Raw genomic sequence first — 23,104 nt, 5'->3', positions numbered from 1 at the left:
TGTAGCCCTGTTCATGGAAGGCAGAAGAGCAGATGTTTACAGAGTTTTTTTCAGGAGCAAGCTTGCAAAAATAATGGATTGGCCAACATTTGACTCAAAATGGAGTTTTAAACATGTTTAAAATTGCACTCTAATATCCCTGTTGTTCTAAGTTATCCGATGTGAAGCTCAATAAGTTTGTAAGCTCTCAGTCTGAATAGGATATTCTCTTTAATATGAAACATCCTTAAAGTCCATCAGTTTCATTTCTGGAGATAGTTCTACCTAAGTGCCTATACGCAAGGCAGGAAAATCTACAGTGCCACAAGAAGAGTTACTGAGACTATAAAAAAGGGCAAGCCCTTAGCAGGCTTTGCCTGATTGCTGCGTGAGGTCTGGGAACATACACTTGGCAAGTCTGCAGAAACTCCCTGCTAGTGGCAGTCCTTTTCTTTTCTTGAAAACGGCATTGTCTGAATGCCAAAGTTTGGACTTGGCTAGCAAGAGCTTGACAAGGAGAGCCCCAGAAAGAGCAGCAAAGGGGAGCGCCAGGACTTTCCTGCTCTGGCTTCCACAACACTGCAAACTCCTCGCTGCTGGGGACTCCCTTCCCCTGACTGCTTTTCCTTCCCCCTCAAGCCGACTACTGGCTGTCACCTAGTGCAGGACAGCCCTTCCTTCACCGCTTGCTCAGCTCTTACACCCTTGTGTCCCTGACCACTAATTAAATCCCATTGCTTAGCAGTGCATTTGTTTTTTTCAACAGGACTTGATGCACAGGCATGGCATCATCTTTAATGCGCCTTCCACCTGCCAGATGACATCTTTTATAGCTTTATTAATAATAAACCCAGACTAATTAAACAAATACAGTATTTGACGCACACTCTGACTAGGTGATGCAAATACCTGTATACATACATTCAGCCAACATGCCCATTTGCTTGCATTTCCTTAGACGGCACTCCTGGCATTTTCTCCTCATGTACATGTCCATCTCGCAGTTGCCTCCATTTTTACACTTGTATACTGCGTTTTTTGTGATGCTTCTTCTGAAGAACCCTGCACAACACAGCAGCGGCATAGGTAAAAGAGAACACTCAAAGCAGCAAAGTAATCAAGTTGAAGAGCACCTGGGTTTTCTGAACGGCACACGTTCTGCTGCACCGTGAGTTTCCTCCAGTGCCTGGACGACTATATTCTTGATATTTGTATTGACAACAGTATCAAAATCATATAATTTACCAAATTAACATGATAAATCGCAGGCCCAAACATTAGATATTAGCCCAAAGTAAGGTCCTGGAACTACGAATGTTGGGAAAACCCAGAGCCAAACCTGAAACCTGCCAGGAGCAGGTTGAGCACCAGCACTAGAGCTGTAGGGTGATACCATACAAATAACCAGTGGAAAAAAATACGAGGCTTTTAAGTCTCTTGAGGTGCAGGATGGGCAGACAGAGGGTTGAGTAACTCGCCACCGTTCCCTCAGCTCCTGGGAGCCGTGGAAGCTCCACGTACTGGTCTGCTTGCCCATCCCCAGGTTTAATACGGAAGCTGCATCGTGTCTGCCTATTGTACATGCGGCCTCTTCCCCTGTTTACAAGATACTCCAGACTCATTTGCTAAATATTATCCACCTGATGAGTTAAGCAGTCACCTCATTTCACCTGCACAGGCAGTTCTGCTGGTACCCTCACTGGGTTCACTCCCACATTGCACAGTGGTAACTGCAGACAGCAACTGATCCAAGAAGCTGAGAGGACCTTCCCTCAGCCTGTCCAAATCTCCTGTTTGGCTGCTGCCTACGCACCGCGGAGAGCGGCACTGTGGGCAAAGCGTGGAGTGCTCAAGGTATTAAATGTAACTGAATAAAGGAGTCACCACAGAACAACAGAGTCTTTGCTGCCAATGATGACATGAACGTTTCCTGAATTTTTAGCGTGACTCACTGTGGCATCGTAATCTTTTTACGTTGTCCTTCCTATGGCACAGGCTACTGAGCATCAGCTACAGAGGGAACCAGGTCTCCTCCCCATCTGAGGGCAGGTTTCTGAAATAGACTCCTGGGATCTTCTGCTGGCACATCACTGATTTATAGTGTACTTCAAACTAGAGCTCTGCGTAAATTTACATTAACCAGAGCTATTCACAAAGCTTTTGCTTACTTATCGCCACTGGCTGGCACAATAAAACCACCATCATTTTCCAGCCTGGCCCTTTGATGCACTAAGAGAGGCACCAGATAAGACCCAGTCTCCCATACTCAAATCCTAGGGTAAATTCAGATGTGAATCTGAATTTTTGTCCGTTGCAGAATTTGTCTGTGTGTTTTCAGAACGCGTCCAGCTAAGACACTGTCCCGCTGAAGGTAGGTGAGATAACAGAAGACGTGATGATTTTGCCATTGTGAGATGACAATTTCCAAACTTTGGCCCATGTTTTTGTAGTTGCATAATCTCTTCCAAGCACCAATGTGTAGCTACCAGTAAAACAATTCCACTATCTGGTCACAAAAAATCTGGCATTTCTCTGAATCTGCTGTAATTCCTTCTTGAAATCTCTTCCATGCTGTCTGTTTTATTGGCTGCTTTTCAGACAAATACAATTGACTGGCATCAGTCTCTTTTGAAATGCAGATTGCTTAGAACCTCCAGCAGCCCCAGGCATTATTTTTATTCATCATTCACGTGGTGTTTAATACATTACCATTTACTGGGAAAGGAAGGGAGAAAAAGGCCTGGATTTAAGCTGTAGGTTTTCAGTGTTGGTTAAAGGCAACTCTATCTGCTTTACATAATTTATGAATTTTATTTGTTAAATTTAAATCCTGTAATTTATGACACATTAATTATTAGTAAATGTTGAAAAGCTCTGCACAAATATTTATGACACTGTAAGTCTGATTGATGACTTTATTGCTCACCCTACCCACAAGGTGTGCATTTGCTTTTTATGGAGGAGGAAAGAAAAAGAACTTTAGTAAGTGAATTTTTTAAAGTATGTAAGAATGTGAAAGAAGAATGAAAAATACAGATGCAAGAGCTAGGGACCAACAAGATTCAAGCAGTTAAATATTTTCCCTTGACAATAAAGTTTTTGAAAAAGTGAAATGATGTGAAAAGTGAAATAATTTTTTGGGCAAAAAGTAGTTTTGACCTTACTCTTGCTTCAGTTTTATCATAAAGTGATTATTGAATCACTGTTGTCTTGAACAGACTTCTTAATAATTAGTTTTGAAATTAGCTTTTTAGTATGAATAGAATTTCTAGATATATTATTGACTGATAATTCAAAATGAACTTAAACTGCTTGAAATGTTTTATCTGAGACCTTCTATACCAGAAAGAGTTTTACAAAAATTCGGAGGTAAACCAGAAATGGCAGCTGGTAAACTAATGAAGGGGTAGCCCCCAAAGCAGAAGATTTTTCTGGCACAGTCTAACTTTTACCTGATCTTGTCAAATTACAAAAGGGTCATGTTGGCTGGAAATGTTGAATTTGCTTTATTCTCTTAGCTAGTCACGAATATGATTAATTATGGCTAGAGCTGCTCTGACGTTACTGATGCTGATTTTTCTTACGGGAAGGATGACAGTCGAAGGAGGACAGCTGTTAAAAGTGTAGATGAAAGCTTTGTAAATATCTCTGTTCGCCATCCTGACGGCCAACTGCTTCGGGTTTCTCAATTTAAAAGTTTTTGAAGTTCACAGTTGCTAACAAAGCACCTGCCCCGCTCTCTCAGACTACCAGTTCGTGCTCCGGCGTTCCTTCCCCCCATGCCCACGTGGTGGGTGTTAGTGCGAGGAGAAGATTGAAGCGGGACCCTGCTTGGCAGGAGGTATTCTCAGCCTGGCGTGAGAGCCATCAAGCGTTATCAGAGTGGTTTGAAGATTGCAAAAACTCACAGCGGCGGCCTTTCACAACTAGCTTTTCTCTCAGCAGAGCTTACTCTCTGGCTGTATTGAACAAGCGCGACACTATGGCACGCTTGTTCTGTAACATCTGAAAAAGGCTTAAAACCCAGTATCGCTGCGCAGGCTGAGGCTATACCAAAAAGTCTTCCATGTCGGTCTGCAGAGGTTGTCTCAGAAATGCCCTCGACAGCAGCAGGCTTTAAAGCACAGTATATTGCTCCCTATACTGTAACAGTGCCTGGACTGCCTCATTCTTTATGAACCACAACAGCGATGCTATTATTGTTAACCGAGGCAGCATTTTCTAAAGTGATATATTAGAGGTGAGAGAAACCTCAAGGAAGCCTTTTCTTTTTTTGTATAGTACCACAGGCAAAAGCTGTATGAAAGCAAATGTTCTGTTTAATCTGCTTTTGCATAATACGTAAAATATTAATGAAATAGTTCGTACTTATTTGTTAATGGATAGTGATGTATTAAAAAAAATAGAGAGAGAAGTCTATACTCCTGCCCATATCTTTAGGTTAATATTCTCATGAGGGTCGATAAATAAGATCTTACTATTGTTCCTTCTGCCCAAGGAAGAAAACCCAAAAGAATGGAGCTTGTTGCTGAATGCATTATCCAAGAAAGAAATGAAAACAATTTTAACATATTCATCACAGAGGATTGAATCCCATAAAAATATGTGCAAAGCCTCCCCCTTTGAATAAGAATGTCCACGGCATCAATGGAGCAGGGGTGCTGCAAGGTGAGAACTAGTCCTGCAGAAAGGGATCTGCGTATTATTTTGGACACACATTGAGTATGAATTAACAGTTTTGTTGCCGAAAAGAAGGGCTAAGCTCATACTTGGATGTGAGACACGTGAGGTAGTTCTTCTACTGCACTAAGAGCACAACTGAAGTACCGAGCCCAATTCTGGTCTCCATACGTTGAGGGTAATGTATACCCATGTGAAAAATTCCATAGATGCACAAGAATGATCAGAGGTCTAGGAAACATAGTATCCCCTTCACCTTGTCAAACGGAATTACTATCCTCAGCACATCTTTTTACTGAATCAGCTGGCACTTGAATCACCTCTAAAGTTTATTGTAGAAGCAGAATGCATTATCTTTAAATAATTCAACTTTTACTATGTTTGATCAAGGGTACTATTCTTTGTAATTGATGTTGCAGTCATGAAGCCGAGCGAAAACAGAAAATAAATTATCCCAGTAAAGCAGTAAAATTATGGTTACACAGAGTGATTCAAACTGAATCAGTAGAGAGATGAACGCATATTTCCTTTCACTACAGGTTTTAGTCTGAGTACATACCTGGTGATTTTAACCTCTCTCCTAAGAACATTCCATAGTTTGCAATTTTAAGTCTCTGAAAAATTGCTACGACATTTAATAATGAAGTTAATAAACAGTAGGAATAGCTTACTAACAGAGTAAGCGTATCATTACTTGGAATCTTCACATTAAAATTGAGGTTAATCTGGTTTATGATGGCAGCATTCATATGAGTTAATTCATATTTTTTGGCTTTGAGACTATTCACACAGACAGCAGAAAGAAATGAATCTCCTATTTATTGGAATTCTTGAGATAAACTACATGACCCTTGACTGTATCCATGTGGTTTAGAGTGGTTGACCAGTGGGGTCTGTTGTGCCCTCAGAAATAAATTTGTAATAGATAAAGCAAAACCCCCAAACTAGTTCAAAGTCCACTCTCAGTGACAGTGAGCTCCACATTAAGATATTTTAGTGCTCCAGTAATGTCCATGCTTTAGCCTTTATCCATAGAACAGAAATGATAATGAAATACTTATCCACAGAGTAGAATGAAAAATTGGGGCGTTATTTTTCTTTCTCTAACCTACCTCAGCCCAGTCACAGAGTAATCGTCTTTAGGTATAATTGCTATTCCATCTGTATAACCTTTTGTCCCTCTCTGCTAAAATATCTGGCAATCGTGTTTCCAGTAATGGTAATGATTTTTTATATGCCATTTATCATGACACCAACTTGTGAATACTGTTCTCCTAAGCAGCAAGATATTCATCCTAAAGGTATCACCTGTTTCCTGAAGAAGCTCCCTCCCTAGGGATAGGGGCTATCCCTTGAAGAAAGTCTAGAATTAGCAATCCTTTCATTTCACAAACCTGAAGACACCCACCATATCCTCTGGGAGCTGGGGGAAAGAGATTCTCCGGGAACAGGCTGCAGGTGGGAGCTGATGGCTTTCAATTCCTTTCAACGCACACTACAGGAGGCATTTGGGCTGGGTTTGCAGCTGGTTTCTAGGGCAGCCTAGCACTGAACTCCCAGTGGGTTTGGTTCCTTCCACAGCCTCCAAGACAGCAGAGCCAGGCTGCCAGGTCCCCACATGGAAGCTGTTCTTCAGTGACCAAGAGCTAATGATGGCGCAAGAGCCGTGGGTTGGCCAGTGGTGCTCTATGGTCACAGGACAATGGTGGAAGATGCTGCCAATCTGTCTTGGGGAAAATACAGAATAGCGTACACCGGATCCAAACGTAAATCTCTAAAATGCTTAATGACTCGGATAAAATGAACAAGACATTAAAAAAAAATATCCAGAAACTGCTGTGCTTATTAGCTGAATTGAATTCTGTAATTGATGTCATCCTACCTTTGCATCCCTCACAAGTAAGAGCATTGTAGTGGTACCCAGAGGCTTTGTCACCGCAGACCACACAGAGCTCTTCTCCTTTCACCCTTCCCGTGGAGTGACCCAGTCTAGGCTTTTTGGCTGCAGGCATATCCATGATCTCCGTCTCCCTGGTGAACAAGGTCTCTGAAGGTATTCTCCTGAGCTCGTACATCCCGGGGGAATACCATTCCTCATGCTGCGGAGGGTAAAAGCCGAGGTTGGAGTAATAAGGCGGTGATGAAATCTGAGGCTGAACTTGGGGAAATGGCACACCGTTGTACTGTGCATAAGGTGACACATCGGCCTCTTGCACTGGAGAACTCATTGGCTCTGAAAGGACACCTGGAAAATAATAACGCAAACCCAATTTCTATTACTACCGTGAAACTGCAGTTATCAGAGAAGTTTCCACTTCCAGACATCCATTTCAAAAACAAGCCATAATCATAAAGGCTGCATTATCTGAGCTCAGATTTGCTGTGGCCCCGGTCCTACACAAACACGTTGCAAGATATTTGAAAAGTAACTTAGCTGTTCTCAGCCACTCCTTTATTATTGGTGGAAATGTCCGGCACTGGCACTTACATTAAAAAAAATCTTGAAAGTTACCATGCAGCTAATTGCATAAATGTTCAAGAACGAGCAATCCACACCACAGAAAAGCTAGCAACCTGAATTAGGTCTCACAGCAGAATAAAAGAAATCCAAACAAAAGCCAAAAACCCTATGGCGTTGGTGAAAGCTAGATGAAAACTCAAATATCATGTTAATTTCTATTTAATTCTGAATGACTACATCATGACAGGGAATAACTGCACTGGATGACAAGAGTGAGGCTTAATTAGAAAGCCAAGAACCCGAAATAAACCTTCCACTAGAGCCTGAAAGGGGAAAGCGAGGTTGTCACGAAGGAACAGGAAGATACTCCTAACGTAAGTGGTGAAACGCGACCTTCTCGCCCTCCCACGTCCAGTGGCTCCCAGCCTGGCCCCAGCCCCGCCGCCCCGCGCAGTTGTGCGGTTCTGATGGGAAGCATCTCCGTAATCCAGCACCGTTCACCTCTGAGCCAACGACAAACTGGCAGTGGTGCAAGGAATGGCAACCTTTCCTGTCGGGACCGACACGGTGTCTGGAGACTACCTTAACTTTGCCCATTAAATAACAGGTTCAAAAATGCAAACAACTTCAGTCTCCTTTTTTGCTGTACTACAAGGACACCACCACCTAGCAGTGCCTGGGTGGCGTAATTAAAATCAAGCCCGTGTCAAACAGCTGAAAACAGTAATTTAGAAGTTATTTGCAAACTACTTCCTATCTTGTGTTGGAGAAAGCCACGTCTTGCCGTTTCATGAACACACTGACACAATTCCTTCATTTGCTCTAAGAAGAGAATGTCAGAACAATAGTGCATATTTCCAGGAAGATGCTGAGTCCCATTTTACTGGAGACAACAGCAGTACAAAGAAATCATAGACTACTGTTTATTGGTGACCATTACTTAACAGCGCTTCAGAAGCATTCCAAAACCATTTTTGCTGACATCAAATCGGTTCCCTGGCAAGTCTCCTTCACTTCTGAGGAATCAGAAACAATGAAGAAGTGCCAACAGTTGAGAAGAGGGAACATCTGTAATGACAACAATAATTCAAATCTGTGGCAGGGGATTCTTCCTTCTCCGTTCTCTCACTTCAGTTAGTGCCAGAAACTAACCTTTTTCATTTCAGCTACTTTTTCACTTCCAAGGTCTCATGCTCTTGCTCTGCAGCCTTCTGCCCTTCCTACTTTACCGTGCTGCAGAAGCCATGCAAGTGTTTTGCATTTGTGCGATTGCTGTACTGCCCACAGCACGTCTTTGCCAATAGCAAATGTTGAGGTCCCGCTTCAAGAGTAAGCAGCAAGATGTATGTCTGGAAAAATGTGTCACAAAACCAAATGGCAATAACGGTGTCATTTATTATTAACAATTAGTTTAATTATGGTTGCATTTAGTTGCTCCAGAAGAGGCCGGAGCCCTGAGAACTACACTAGCAGAAGCAGAATAGCAGAAGGCACTCCCCAACCCCAAGTTTATGCCCTTTAAATAAACAGCGTAGACATACAGAGACCCAAGACAAAATACAGGCACCTGGGGACTCTACGGAAGAGCCTGGAGGTGAAGTTACAGCTTCATTCATCAAGTGCAAACTGTCGCTGATACCTGCCAGCTGCAGCGCTCACAAAACACGTACAGGGTGAGGACAGCAATGATTTGATGCTGACCTTTATTGTTCGGTATAGGTTTAATGAGCGGGTGGTCTTTCTTTAATTACGTTTACTGTTTGTGGAGACTGCTACTCATAAAGACTGGTCAAGGTACTACAGGTACAGAAACTGGTGTTAACTGTGACACACACAATCATTATACAAATCATTCGGTCTCTCTTTGGAAAGGAATCTGTTCACCATGGAGACCTAAGTTGTCGTTTGCTAGTTAGTTATTACTTGAGTTTTCTAAAAGATAGTGGGACAATCCCAAAATGAAAAGGAAGAGGCTATTGATTTTTAACTTTATGCCATCCACAGGGAATGCCACAAAAGCTCTATGCCAGCCTCCTGCACTGCTTGGGCCTCTGAAAGAGCAAGAAGAGAAGGCAAGGCTCCTTCAACACTAAAAAAAATAATCCCAGGGCTTGTTAAAAAACTGCTCTGTCCCACACCACATTTGAAAACCACACTGATTTTTGGAATTCTGCTTTGCAAAGTACATACGAGTCTGGACCAAAGAGTTTCTTATCGCAAAAGAAAACTAATCTTATCTTGCCAACCGGAATGTACATATGCCTTTCTCCAGGTATATATTAGTGGAAGTCTGAGACGGGCTGGTCTGATGCCACTGTAAAGCATGAGCCAGCCCACTGGAATCACTGGAGTGGCAGTAGCATAAGCAGTGAAAGTGAAATCAGAAATAAGCTCACTGGAATACAGCGAAGTTTTACGTTTGTGTGGTCTCTGCTATTTTGAAACATTTATCCATTTTTTCCTTTCAGAAGCGTACCTTTTACATTTTTAGAAAGAGACTGCTTAAGCACACACAAATGTGATGTTACTTATAGCTGTACATCTTTTAGACTGTGTTTTGCAAATAAATATTTTTCAGGGAAAAACGTTTTACAGAAATCTGGAAAGCTTACTAATATCAAAGTGAAACCTTCACATAGATGTGGTCATGATTTTACAAATATTTTTCCACAATAACTTGCAACTGAAACTCAGAGAGTTGTGCTTTTGTTCCTTTAAATTTTACACAGAATATTTTACATAAGACTTAAAAAATTATTTGATGTAGGCTTAACCACTTGTAGAAATGAAAGGGAATTTTCCTTGTACGAACTAAAGAGAGCCTTTTCAGTTTGCAGAATTATATTGAGGTTATGTGCAGATTGAAGGTGGTTTTATCCAGAATATTACAGAAATTATGAGATCACATTTTAATGTAAAAGTTATTGTTCCACTAATATAAAGCTAATTGAAGAGAAAAAAAATTCTAAGAGCATTTAAAATATGAACCTCTGACTCTCCATAGGGTATTCGTGAAGGAACTTAAAGAAATAAGAACAACATTCAGGATTAAAGTAATGTGGAAACCATAGCATAACCATTAATGAAATCCTGATTTAATTCCAAACAAATTATTTGCTGCAGGTCTTTAAAGATCACTTGGTTTAAACAACCTTCTAGCATCCTACAGTTTCAAGGAAGAATGCAAGAATAGATGGCAAACATGTCCAAGTGAGAACATGACAATATCCTACCTTAGGCTGTCTTCAGTCTGACCATTTCTTGAAGAAAAATAATCTCCTTGAGGTACCCAGTCCTCCTTTCTCTCTCTTTCTTTTTTTTTTTTTTTCCCCTAAAGACTATGTATAAATAAAACTTTGTAATTCTGCTTTGTCCGTATCCTGTTGCCTTCTTTACTGTGAGAACTTTCTTTAAGATTAGCAAAGGAGTGACACAGGCCAGAGGTTACATAGTTTACTGATTAACTTCATTACAGAGAAACTTGATTGTAAATGTCTGAAACAACAGCAATGTCCGTTCCTGGCGTGGATTTACCTGGATAAAATTTGGTTACCGTTTAAGGGGATGCCTCCAAGTAGCCTAGCCATTGTAATTTTGTACCTGTTGTGGTTTACTTACAACAAAATTTTTATCAGTAAACATGTAGTAATGTCAGGTGATTCTGTGCAATAGATTAACCACTTCAATATCAGCAGCAGCACGTTTTAGCTGACTGGATTTAAGCACAGAAATGTATTCTCAAAAAAAAGTCCAGAGTGCTCAGGCCATGCTGGACACATCTGGGTGACAAGATAGAAGAGTGCCAGAGAGATGTCCTGGCCCCGAGGCCAAACGCCACGGATCACTTCTCATCCACGTAGCTTAGGGGTAACTCCAACTCTCCCCGGGGTGGCCAGGGTGCATCTGCACCGCGCGGTCTTTGTTGCCGACCTCGCTCTTCTGGGCCCCCGTAGCCGTTAGTGTTTCATATATGTCATTTCGGTTCAAAGCCTCTGTAACGTTGCGAGGGCTGTGTTGGATGCCCCCCCAGCACTACTGGGACAGCATGAAGTCAAGATCGTGTGGCACGCCTTGGTTTGATGGCAGCCGAAGTACGAAGGTACAAACCCCACCAAGACAGGGTCAGAGGAGAGTGTGGGGTAAAAGGACCCAAACCTACTGCAGTCTTGGCCATGGAAGCAGTCCCTGGAGTAAGCCCGTGTCTTAAAGACACCTACTAAAGCAATCCAAAAGAGAGCCCCAGAGCAAGATAAGAGTAGAGTAGCGTCAAGATGGACAGTCAAGGATGCTGTGCCCCTGTCAGTCTTCAGCCTCTTTGCTTTAGCACTGTGGATGAGCCCACTAAGACCCATCACATCGTGACCAGAAGTAGCTCTGAGGATCACACCTGGAAGGAAATAGGCAGAGAATCAAGCCTCCGACTGCAAGATCCCCCTTATTTCACAAAACGGTCTCCTTTCCAGGCCAAGATCCACAAATGGCTCACACGTGCACAACAGAAAGCATCGCACAAATGCATTTTGGTTTTGCCTTGCTCGGCCGTGCAGCCGTCACCCTCAGAGCCCCGTTCACTTGCATTCCTTCTCGTTAATTTTTTTTCTCAGGTTGCTACTCTGTTTGGTTTGGTGCTCTTCATAATTATTGTACATACATGATACTCTCTTTTAATTTGTGTTGGTTTGTTTCCTTTTGATTTGGGGGTCTGTTACGGGGCTAATTATCTTCTCTGCAGGGATGAAGCCAGATGTTGCATCATCTTGCCAGGTGGTGCTAAAGGTAAGTAGTTATTTAACATATCTTATGATCTTGAAGCTGTTTAATCAGTTTGGACACTTGATCCTACTATCTTTTTTATTTTAAAAAAGCATAACCAGAGCAAATACAAATTTATCTAAAGGGAGTCGGCCTTTTAAGCTCATCTTAGGCACAACAGTTAGGCCTACAACAATTTTCAATGGCATTTTGTTGTTTTTACATTGTCAAATATTTAAGACAAGTTTAGATGTATTGCTTTCTTTTCCCTCTTGTTACATGTCATTTTTTGTTTATTCTTCCTTGTTTGTTTCAATACAGCTTTTAAGAGCTCTCATTCACCCCCAAAACTTCTTTCTCAGCTAGGGATATGGACAATGAGGCTGGCGTTTCTTGTCTTGTTATATTTCGATGTCACATTACAAGACAACATTATCAGGCCATCAAAAAATACTTAAAATAGGTCTTTATTCATTTTAAGCATATAATAGTACTGACTTATCTTTCCGGGATCTTAGAAATAATTCCATCTCTGATAGCTGAAGTTTCACACTTATTATCTTGCATATTAATAACTCCTGTATAAGCTGCTCTCACAGAAAATAGAATGGGACTATTACTTTAAAGGCCTGCTACTTACTTATATAAACGACAGTTTGAGTCATCTGCTGTATAGATTTCAGATGCCATACAAATATATAAGTTTACCCTCCACATTTAAAATATGAAGGAGACATTTCTGGTGTCTGAAAATTAGTTCAGTCCCTTGTAAAAAAGGGCAAGTGATAACCATTGGGAAAAAAAAAAAAAAGGAGATATAATGGAGATACGGGTATTTAACACATGTATCGGCCCTAATATGAAAAACTTTCAAAGGCAATTGGAAGATGTTGTCAAATACCTTTTTGCAACAGTCTTGCTGTCCCAGCAGAACTGCCAAGCCTTGGAGCAAGGCTTGCCAGCTTCAGCTAACGCACCTCAGCATCTTCTAGGTCACAGCCGGTGTCCAGTCAATTTGGAGCGAAGCGGAGGAGCTCAGAGCATCTGTGTCTATCATGGTAGAAGCGTCCACGGAATAAATTCATGGCTCTAAAGTGAACTACAAAGCTCCCAAAGGTTTTAAAGGAGACCAGGATTTCCGTCCTAAATTACAGGGGTTCAAAAAAGCGGATCGGTAGGTGTGTCACTCTCTTAGTTCAGTTTATGAAACTGGACCAGCCTTCACATAGCCGGCCCCGTTCAATTCAATGGGGCTTGTGAAATAAAAACAGGGTTTGGCTGAGGAAGAGCAGCATCTCAACAGGATAGGTCCCATGGAGACGCACGCACTCCCAGGATTTCTTGTCATCCAGAGTCCCCTTCCCTCACTGGAAGAAAAACCAGAGCTGCAAGGAAGAAAAAAGTTGATCTCGCAGGCAGATGCTATAGAGGATGTATCATTCTATTTTGGCCACTTCTTCAAAAAGATATTTTCCATAAAGAGATCTAAGATGTTTCTAAATCTCCTCAGCAGTGAGGTAGAAAAATAGAAGCAGTTTTCCAAGAAGACAGGATGGAAGGGAAGAACCCTGACTTCTGCTGGGTTAAAGATCCTTCCTCATTTGCATTTTGAGCCCCCTTTTCTAGGGACCCATAACTACAGAAGTGAAAAACTACAGTTAAAACACACTAACTCCAAAGGCACAAAGAGATACTGCATCTTAGACATACACTGTTAAAATAGCAACATAGAATTTCCGACTACTGAAAGGTAGAAAACCTTTTTTTTTTTTTTTTCTTTAAGCTCTTCTGAAACCTGCTGCAACTAGGAATCTTGAGGGCGAGTACATTACAAGAGTCCTGGAATTACCATGGTGATGAGTCTCACAGCACAAGCAACTCACTACTGACAACATTTCTTTTGAGAAACCTGGAGCTAATGTTTGGAGATGCACTTAGATTTGGTTTTGAAGGTCTAAGAACACTCTCCCTGTCGACTGAGTGAAGCATAATGAAAAGATAATATATTTCCAAGGCTTTTTAGAGAATGTGAGTATGCATCTTTGAAAAAGGAGACTTTTGGATAAAGGCTGATGTTTGTAAGCCAGCAGTTTCTCACTTTTATTACATCAGAGCTGTAATATGAGAGAAGTCCTGGGAGAAATGTGTATTCTAAGGCTTATTTAAAAGAAAAGCTTTCTTCCTGTTTCTTTGGGTTCACAAGTCTCTACCTACCAAAACTGAGTGTCAAAAAAAAATTCAAATAGTTTACAAATATAAAATTGAGAGGCAAAATCATTTCGAAGAGATGGAATCATGCTTTCACAATGAGTAATTTTCTCTGTGGACTCAGTTGCATGTTATTTCTGATGGGTTTTTTCCAGCTATAAAAGCAAAAGACACTAAATTTGTAAAGAATTCACTTCTGAGACTTGAGTGACATCCCACAAAACCAGACCAAGTGGCCGTACAAAACAGAAGTCAGCTTAAGTGAAACACAGCAGGAGTGCTAAGTCTCTCTCCTAATGGGACCCCTGATTCAACCCCTTAATACGTTCTTTCTTTCTGTTACAGAAGTGTCAGTTTGAATTAAATCTCCATTGTGCTAAGCTCTGAATACCTATAATGGGAGACACAATCTCTCTTCTGAAGACCTCACAATTTCTGAGTAAGATTTCAGTGTGGAGGGAAAGTATTTTACATTAACGTGCTTCCTTGTATTTTGAAGCTACCTGATCGTTATTCTTTAAAAATAATGAAAAAAATTAGTGAAAAAGTAGACATTGGGGGGAAATCTTCTTGACAAAAATCTGAAGTAGTTCAGTTATGTGGGACTTTTAAAGGGATGACTGGATGTAAAATTTGGCACCCTAGATTTGAACATCATTCTCCTCTTTGTATATCATGGCCTGACACTGGAATTAACAGGTAGCAAGTAAGTGGTTTAGGTATTTACACATATTTTTTTTAACAACTGCAAAAACATTTCTCCCACCAAACACCAACATATTTAGGGAAAAAACCAATAATACACAGTAATGCAATGTGGTTTGCTTATCATTAGTGATAGCGCTTTAGTTTAGCTGTACGGAGCCAGGACACTGGGAGTGGTCTGATTTGGGGAGATGTCCCTGACTTCTAAGGGCTCTGCAGCAGGGATGGCTCCACGCGTCAGAGTTCCTCCATGCCCGAGCCACTATTCTTGTTTCAGATAGATGAAACTGAAATGTTCTCAATTTTTCCAACACTCAAAAAGACAGAATTCTGCTCTTATTTGGGCTGGAAACTTCTGAAGTGTTGCAGCTTTCTGTGGGGGTCTGTATTGTGTGGGAGGCTCTGAATGTATCATGTTACTCAATGAAGGTCCCCCTCTGCTGCCAAAAAAAGGCTAAAAAATGTATTATTCTCTCTCTTTTTTTTTCCTTAGCACTGCATATAACAGAAGACAGCTTCCCCATGCTTATAAAATATTGACCAAGAATTCTTCATTCATTAACAAACACATGCTTAGCCTTAAAAAATTCAGTGGAACTGGAGCAAGGAGAATTTTCCAGCCTGCATTACAAATTTTTTTGTGCATTGAAGTTAATAGCATAAGTTTTTAATCGTCTCAATAAGACAATGGTTTTAATTTAGGTGAAATTACTTTCATAAATTTGCATGTGGCAATGCAAATACATTGCAGCATACTTTTATTACAAATTAACTGAAAATATACCTGCTCAGCTTGATTTAAAAGATTCACATGAAGAAAACATCCAGCCTACCTACAAAGGTCTGTCTTTGTGGAATGGTTTCAGGTATTAGAATAGTGTTATAAAACCAACGACAAGCTCTGCTATGAGCAGTGATGAGAGCAATAGTGTGCAGGATTACATTAACACCACAGACACATTATTTGTCATTCCTTCCATAGGTACTGAAGATTCAGGAAGGTTGGCATGTGTCAACCACACATCCGTGACTTGATATTTCAGTGCGTTTTCTTCTAGGTTTCTGAGTAAAGGATAGCTTGCTATTTTAACCTAATTTGGTGACTTACCAAACAAATGAGGACCTTCAGCAAGAGAAAATCCATCAGCAGCGGCTAGCTGGTGATGTCCTATTAAATTCATTTCGGATCCCATTTATTCTTTGGTTCAGGAAGAATATGGCAATTAAGAAACAGGTTGAAAGGAGACCCTGAAAGATATAAAGCAAAAATAATATTTAAAACAAGATAACTATTTTTTGTGTACCTATTATAAGGCAGGATTCAGGAGGTTGTTTCAATATTTACTGTGACAAACACCGGCTTGAAGTTACAATCCCTAATTCAGCCTTTAAATAAAATGCTGCATCTAGTTTGTTTGTTTTTTCCTTGCTCTGGTATATTTTATTTGCCGTCCTTCTGCTGTTCATTTAAAACTAATGGCAGTTTATGCTCAACCTTATTCAAATATTCACAGACTGAAGCACTGGCCTGACCTGCTGAGGGCACGCTGCTCAGCCCCCCTTCCAGGGAATACCAGTTGTTTGCATTACTTTTTCATCAGCCTTTCATCATCGCACGGCTTTCTCTTACTGAAAAAGTGTAAGTTTATGGTTAGGTCAGAAGAACCAAGCCAGGAGACTTGAGTTTAATTTCCAGTGACTGGCTCTTTATCTTGCCTTCAGTAATTACTGTCTGAACAAGATCAACGGTGGCAAAAACAGAAAGCAAAGCCTTGGTCTAACAACCAGGCTCGCCCACCCGCTCCCTTTGTGGTCCCAAGCAGCCGTATAATTCCCGCTTGGGAAGGTCGGGAGATGCTTGTGCCCGCTCACCAGCCTGCTTTCCTAGCAGGTCAGCTGGAGAACCTTTCATCTCCTGGGGCTGACAGCGGTACCGTACCCAGGTCGTCTTCTTCCCGCTCCGACCGCCGGGCTATTAAATAAGAGGGAAGAGACCTGCCGTTGCCTCCTACGGCGAGAGCGGTGCCGCGTCCAGGAGGAAGGTGGGCAAGAGGGTCCCTCGCCCAGGTTGGGCTCACGTGGGTGGGATGGGGCAACGCAGGATTGCATTTGAGGCAGGACCATCAGCAACAGAATATACAACTCCAACAAGGAGGTGTCTCAAGGGTTTATGCAGACACCAAGGGGATTCTGCATAAAGTTGACAGGAATCTTGTTTTTCTTTGTTTTAGACTCTTGATGCTTTATGCGGTTTTATTCCCGTGGGACTGGCCCCGGGACTGCGTTTCCAGTCACAGAAGGGATTTGAGAGTTATAGCCCAGCCTGCTTCCCAGTGAGGGCTCAGCATGTTTCTCGAGGAGAAGTGAAGTCATCTGACAAAAACGTGAAGGCGGCAGGAGGCCCCAGAGCTGAGCAGACTGGGAAGTAGCTTGTGAGAGTGGCAAGCACACTGTGTAATTATATTCAGATTTGTCCGTAAGGATTCATTAATTTCTTTCCTAACATAAACAAAGGCCCTCTAATTAGGCAGATGCATTTTAAATGTCCTCCCACAGATAATTTAAACAGTTTACTCAGAAATGTCAAAAGCTACTTGTATCGCAGACCAGATAGGGTTCTTGTGGCGAATAACATGTAAACACACAGTCTCAAATCTAGCGCAGAAACACAGTTTTGCAACAGGAAAAAACCCTCCCCGTGTCTTGGGATGGGGGTTGACAACCAGCCCAGCCACCCCAGTAGGCACACGTCTACTTCAAACCACCATACGGCCCCACCACCACGTTTGCTGGGGAAGGTTTCTGCTGGACTGGAGAGATGGGGCTGCTCACGTGGCTGCAAAAGTCCTACAGTTCCTGACAGCCAGTTTTCTCGTGAACTGCCCATGAGAGACCCTTGGGAGGGGGTTCCTCTTACAGCCCGTTTCAAGGGTTCTGCGATGGGAGAAGACAGCAGCACAGCCAAGACCCTAACAGTGGTCAGTAAGAGAAACATCAAAACGGGGCATCTTCAGAGGGCTCCTGAAGGTTTCTCTGGATTTTCTTGCTGAAGACCAGAGGAGAGAGGCCATCTCCAGCCTCTCCTCATGTCCAAGCCCTTCGATAGCTTTCTTACAGCTCACAGGCGTGCAACCCTTGCAGTTCCTTGCAGGATTAGCTTTCCTTGCAGCCGGACTTGAATATTGTGTTCCATCACTACTACGGCTTCTCGTGTTTCCTCCTCGGACCCAATATGAGGAGCTAACGCTGCAACAGCTAACGTGTCAGCGTTGGGACTCTGATTTTCTATATGTTCATACAGAGACTAGAACTTATCTGCTTAGGTAATGTTGGATGTTATATCAAAATACTTTAAGGACAGTCCCAAGATGACACCCATTTTAAAGTATTTTGTTAGACTGTCAGTATACAATCAGACTTTCAATGCATAGCTTATTAGCTTGTAAGGTATATATCCTGCATCTGTCTAGTCTGTGCTGCAAATAAAGGAGAAAGCAAGCAAGCTATATTTTTAAATGCTAATATAGTTACTGTGTTTTTATGGTCTTTTTGAAATGTCTATAAACTTCTTTCTTGTTTCTTTGAGGCTATTCCATTTTTTAACACGTCATTAGGTAATGTCACTCTTTAACCTCAAGATAGACTTCTTAGAATCTATTATTCTTTACATACACACAAACCTACCCTTGGCGCTATTAATACTGCCTTGTTTATAGTAAGAAACTTGAGGATATATTTGTCATGACCTCCCAGTATGCTAGGACACTACAGGTTTTGTAACTCTACCCCTCCTGCCACTTTAATTTTGATCTAGCTAGATTCGGTTTGAGTCAAATGTTCATTACAATTTTACAGTTCCCACCTTTTTTAATACTTCATTTTCTTTAATATATTCAGCTGATGTAGACCATTTACTGGCTTTCATGGAGGAAATTAATCCTGTCTTCTGAGGATTTCTGCAAGGCACAAGACACGATCACCATTAAAAAGGCTGGAAATATATTTTCCAGTACATGTAGCTTTGCTACTGTAAATTTGCCTGAACACCAAACTCTTCATTAAATACTGGTAGACATGTTGCTTTGATTTGTCCCTGAATCCAGCCTGTTCTGAGCCATCTATCCTATATTAGAGTTATCCAATTAATTTCACTGGTATTTAAAAGCAGCAGCTACTGATTTCCAGCTTTCAGACCTACACCAGGTACACACTACAGACCATTCAAGCACCACTTATTCCACACCTTGTTCCGTTCTGAGAAATAGTATAGGTCACCCTAGGTTGGTGTTGCAGGGCATCGCAGGGGCAGATTCCACGTTCAAGGAGCCGGTTCCAGACCGCGCACCCCGTCACGTTCAAGGAGCCGGTTCCAGACCGCGCACCCCGTCATCAGCCTCTTCTCAGCCCAACCCTCCTGGGCTGGTGCTGCAGTCAAACAGCTGTGGTCCCAGCCGGCTGCAGCTCCCGTGGAGCAGGAGCATTGCTCCAGCCAGTGGGAAATTCGCAGCCAGCAGACGTACAGAGGCGCCCAAATTCCTAGCAACACCGCCGGGCGACAAAGGTGCCGCCATGTGCGGCACCGATGCACGGATCCTGTTGGCAAAAGTATGCCTTCCAAAGATAGAGGGTCTGAGGCGTTTTTTTGGCTGGTGACAAAGTTACGTCATCTCAGCTTCCAGAACAAGTTCACCTACGTGACCTGGGATCAGAAATCACTCTCAAATTGCATTTCTTTAGCCACCAAAACCACATAATAGTGGAATGCTTCTTGATACTCGCAGGCATCTTTGGCACGACTAAACGTTCATAGGTATTTCTACCTCATGAAGTGTATCTTTTAGCTACTGCTATCAAGATGAATCTAGACTGCCTTTGCCTACTTGACTGATACTCCATCCTGAGATGTAACAAAAAAAGAATGCATCAGATGATGGGTAAAAGCTGAAATAAAGGCAATAGGTGCACAGGAACTCAATATTGCTCTCCAAAGTAAGAGCCCCTCAAGAGAAATTAAGAGGCATGGGATAAGTTACAAAGCTTTTTTTTTTCCCCCCCAAATAATTATTTTAGTTAACTCGTTAATAAAGCTATTTACTCCAGCACCTTTTGAGATTATTTTCATAGGCCAAAAATATACAGCAAAGAAAAACAGAGATCAGTATGTAAAGTAAAATATATGCCCAATTGCTTGAGATTACTTTCATGAATTGCATATTACATAAAATTTTATCACATGTATCCTTTAGCATACTTCAGAACAGTCAATCAGTGCATGTTTATGTATTCCACGTGTAACTGAGAAAACCGAGATGTAGGTTTTTACATATGAGGTTTGTTCTTTCACCATATGTATGTGCCTGCATGTTTATTCAGCTTTCTCTCAGGAGATTTGTTCATGGGAGTGTACAAATATATATGTATACACATATGCGTGTGGGTGTAGGTTTCAGATTTATTGTGGACTCTTATCAGTGGACTACCTCTGACACTACTGTGGTAGTAGCAAAGCTTCCCCTGGCTTCTGTGTAAGCAAAGCCAAGCCTCTTAATGAAATAATTAAAGTTAAAATCAGCTGGGCTCACTGAAAGACAAAAGCATCATAGCCCCATACTTTCAGGTAAAGTAAAAATATGTTTGATCATCAGGAAATCTCCATGGTAGTCTAATTACGTTTTACCTTTGGAAGAAGAATGATTGAATCTATTTAAATTACTCAGTAAAGGAAGATATATCAAAGCACTGGCAAAATTTTTCACGAATATTAGTAAGGTACATTTCCCTCCTTCTGTCCCGTAATATTGTCCTATTCTTTACACATCTGGCTGCCAATTGCTCAAAGAGAAATTTCAGTAACAACACTAATCTATGGCCCCATCCAAACACTGTTAACATCAATAGGAAAATTCCCATCTAGTTCACAGGCTTTTGATCTGGCCTCATAGCCTTTTTGTAGAATATTTATGCAGTGCCTCGCTTATTTGAGAGGCTTTTTTATTTGCTTGTTTGTTTGTTTCAAAGCGTATCAAAGAGACATGAAAGCATTAGGAAGATTTGTGCTCCTTGTTCCTGGCCTTTTGCTGCCAGATCATTTTGGCATGCGTGGCACCACGGGCAGCTACACAGCAACTGATGCAAAATATAAGCAACAATATGAGCAAGTCTGAGAACCAGAGGCAGGACTGGTGTTACTGTGTTGGTCTGAAATTTAACATTTAGATTTTTTAATGTGACATTTAAAATCAGAGCAGCAAAGAGACACAGGACACAGAAAAAAAAAAAAGAAAAAAAAAAAGGGTATTCTTACAGCTTAATTCTGAAGCGAAAATAAATATCTTTAAGTCAGTCACAACTAGAACTGAAAACTCTACCAGACCTCTCAGTGGCATTTCTGTAAGTAGGCAAGTAACTTCAAAGAGTGGGGCCAGCTTCTGACTGTCCCTGGGGTGACCTGCTGAACACCATTTCTCTGTGTCTTCCTTTCCCCAGCTCCTTTTTCATGTCTCACCAGATAAAAAAGCAAACCCTCCTTTCTTAACCTGTTCTTGGACTCCTGTCTAGCCTAGTGGGGTCCCAATCTAGTTTGGGATCTCTAGGTTCTCTGTAATACAAGCAGTAGCAGTAAAAATAACAAAAGCCAAATGTGTCCCACCGTGGTTTTAGTTTTCTGAAGATAAATGGCTAGCAGGAATTCTCAGAGTAAACGGACGTTTTCTTAAAAACTGGCAATGGATTCAAATAGTAATCACTTGAAATGTGAAACCCCCTTTTGCTTGTGCTAGTTATGTGAAATAAGTGCTAAAGTCCTGGACTTCGGAAGACGCACCTGGAATCTGTACCCAGAACTGTCAAACAAAGAAATTGTATAAAACAAATAGAACTGTTCCCTTTCTGGACTGTCATCTGTTCTCCCATTAATCACATTTAAAACATTTTCTTTTCCTAAAAGGAAAAGAAATTAACAAACCAGTACAATTTTAAAGCTGATGCATGTAATTAACTAGATAGTGTTAATGCAGGAAAGACTCAGTATCAAAGTTATGCTTTCTTTTCCAGTGACACACAGACACAGAAGCCAGCTTTCTAAAAACAAATTCCAACACCGTCATTATTTTTCATGACCTTAACATTTTTCCCAAGGGGAATTCCTGCTGTTGCGCCAGTTTTGTACATGAAATGACTTCTTACATTTTTCTTCAATAAAATACTAGCTTTAAAAATCTTTTTTTTTTTCTGGTCAAAAATCCATTAACATCCACTAAATAATTCAGGTGAGAAAATTGCTTTTATACTATACAACAGCAAGAGCTATCAGTTTAAGGAATTATTACTTACTGTTCTTTTCTGGAAGACTGCAGATGGCAGGATGTAAGACAGTTCTGCGCTCAGTTCAGTATCCTAACGATTCTTACACAGGAACATTTTTGTTTTGGCTTTTTTTTTTTTTTTTTTTTTTTTTAGGTTTAGCAGAAGCCTGTAGTGATAACACAATGAATCAAAGCTTGGGCTCATTGTCTCAGTGCCCTAATGGACAAGGATTACTCATTAACAATTCTTTCTTTGCGAAACTCTCCAAACACAGGCTGTATTAAAACATTGTGTATCCCGGCTTCTCCATCATCAGAGACTTGAGATGCTCATTATTACTCTGGCTGGGTGCAGGGGGGAAGTTGGCTCAAAAAGTGGGGCGATAGGACCTTGCTGCTGATTATAACACTTTTCTTGTACGTGCACATTTTTATGACACTCGCAGCCTCCTTGTCTTTGCCACCCAAGGAGCCCAGATGTCATTCCAGCACATATACTTGACTTCTAAGTATTTCTGTTACTCTTTACACTTTTTAGGGGAACTGAGCATCACACCGAGTACTGAAGAAGCAGAACGGGCTATAAATTACAGCATCACAGGGATCTGGGGACATTAAGGTTCGGTTCCTGGATCTGCCACACTCTCTAACAAACTGCATCATTTTGATTTGGGCTCGTCCCGTAAAGCTTTAGGCATGAAACCGAGGGCCATAACTTTAAACCTAGTAGTCTCACGCAACTTCTGTGCACAAGGGGAAGGAATTGGTACCTGTAGGTGGTGAATCACAGCCCGGGTGGGCTGCACTTCGTCTGAAAACGCTGATCTCTTGCCCCTGACAAAAAGGGGACCTCGAACCGCTACAACCCCACTTACCCAGTAGAGGAATTTAAAGTGGAACGAATCCAGGCTGTTCTGTTTCAACATCCCACCTACACAGCAAGGGTAATAATGCCCTGTTTTGCATTGCTAAACGTATCCAGTGGGGGGGAATTGATCTGGCAGTGGTATTGAGG

The 23,104-nt window shown here is 41.5% G+C and overlaps 1 protein-coding gene across 3 annotated transcripts in view; it reads right to left on the bottom strand.

Annotated features, from left to right (window-relative positions):
• Window positions 1–22,293, bottom strand: part of NR1H4 (nuclear receptor subfamily 1 group H member 4) — a 39,802-nt gene extending 17,509 nt beyond the window's left edge. Inside the window, exons 1-4 of one of the 3 annotated variants that reach the window (XM_049792349.1) lie at window positions 22,118–22,293; window positions 15,894–16,033; window positions 6,542–6,904; window positions 889–1,041 (exon numbers count right to left, since the gene is read on the bottom strand). In XM_049792349.1, the coding sequence (XP_049648306.1) occupies window positions 889–1,041; window positions 6,542–6,904; window positions 15,894–15,978 (601 nt within the window). In that variant the 5' untranslated portion in view covers window positions 15,979–16,033; window positions 22,118–22,293. Of the gene's footprint in view, window positions 1–888; window positions 1,042–6,541; window positions 6,905–10,353; window positions 10,421–15,893; window positions 16,034–22,117 lie in introns of those variants that run through there. The other 2 variants (XM_049792350.1, XM_049792351.1) reach the window with 2 other exon arrangements.
• Window positions 22,294–23,104: the final 811 nt, after the last annotated feature.

The sequence above is a fragment of the Accipiter gentilis genome, chromosome 34 (assembly GCF_929443795.1).
Source record: "Accipiter gentilis chromosome 34, bAccGen1.1, whole genome shotgun sequence".
NCBI classification, from domain to species: Eukaryota; Metazoa; Chordata; class Aves; order Accipitriformes; family Accipitridae; genus Astur; species Astur gentilis.
This window is presented reverse-complemented; position numbering and strand designations above follow the sequence as displayed.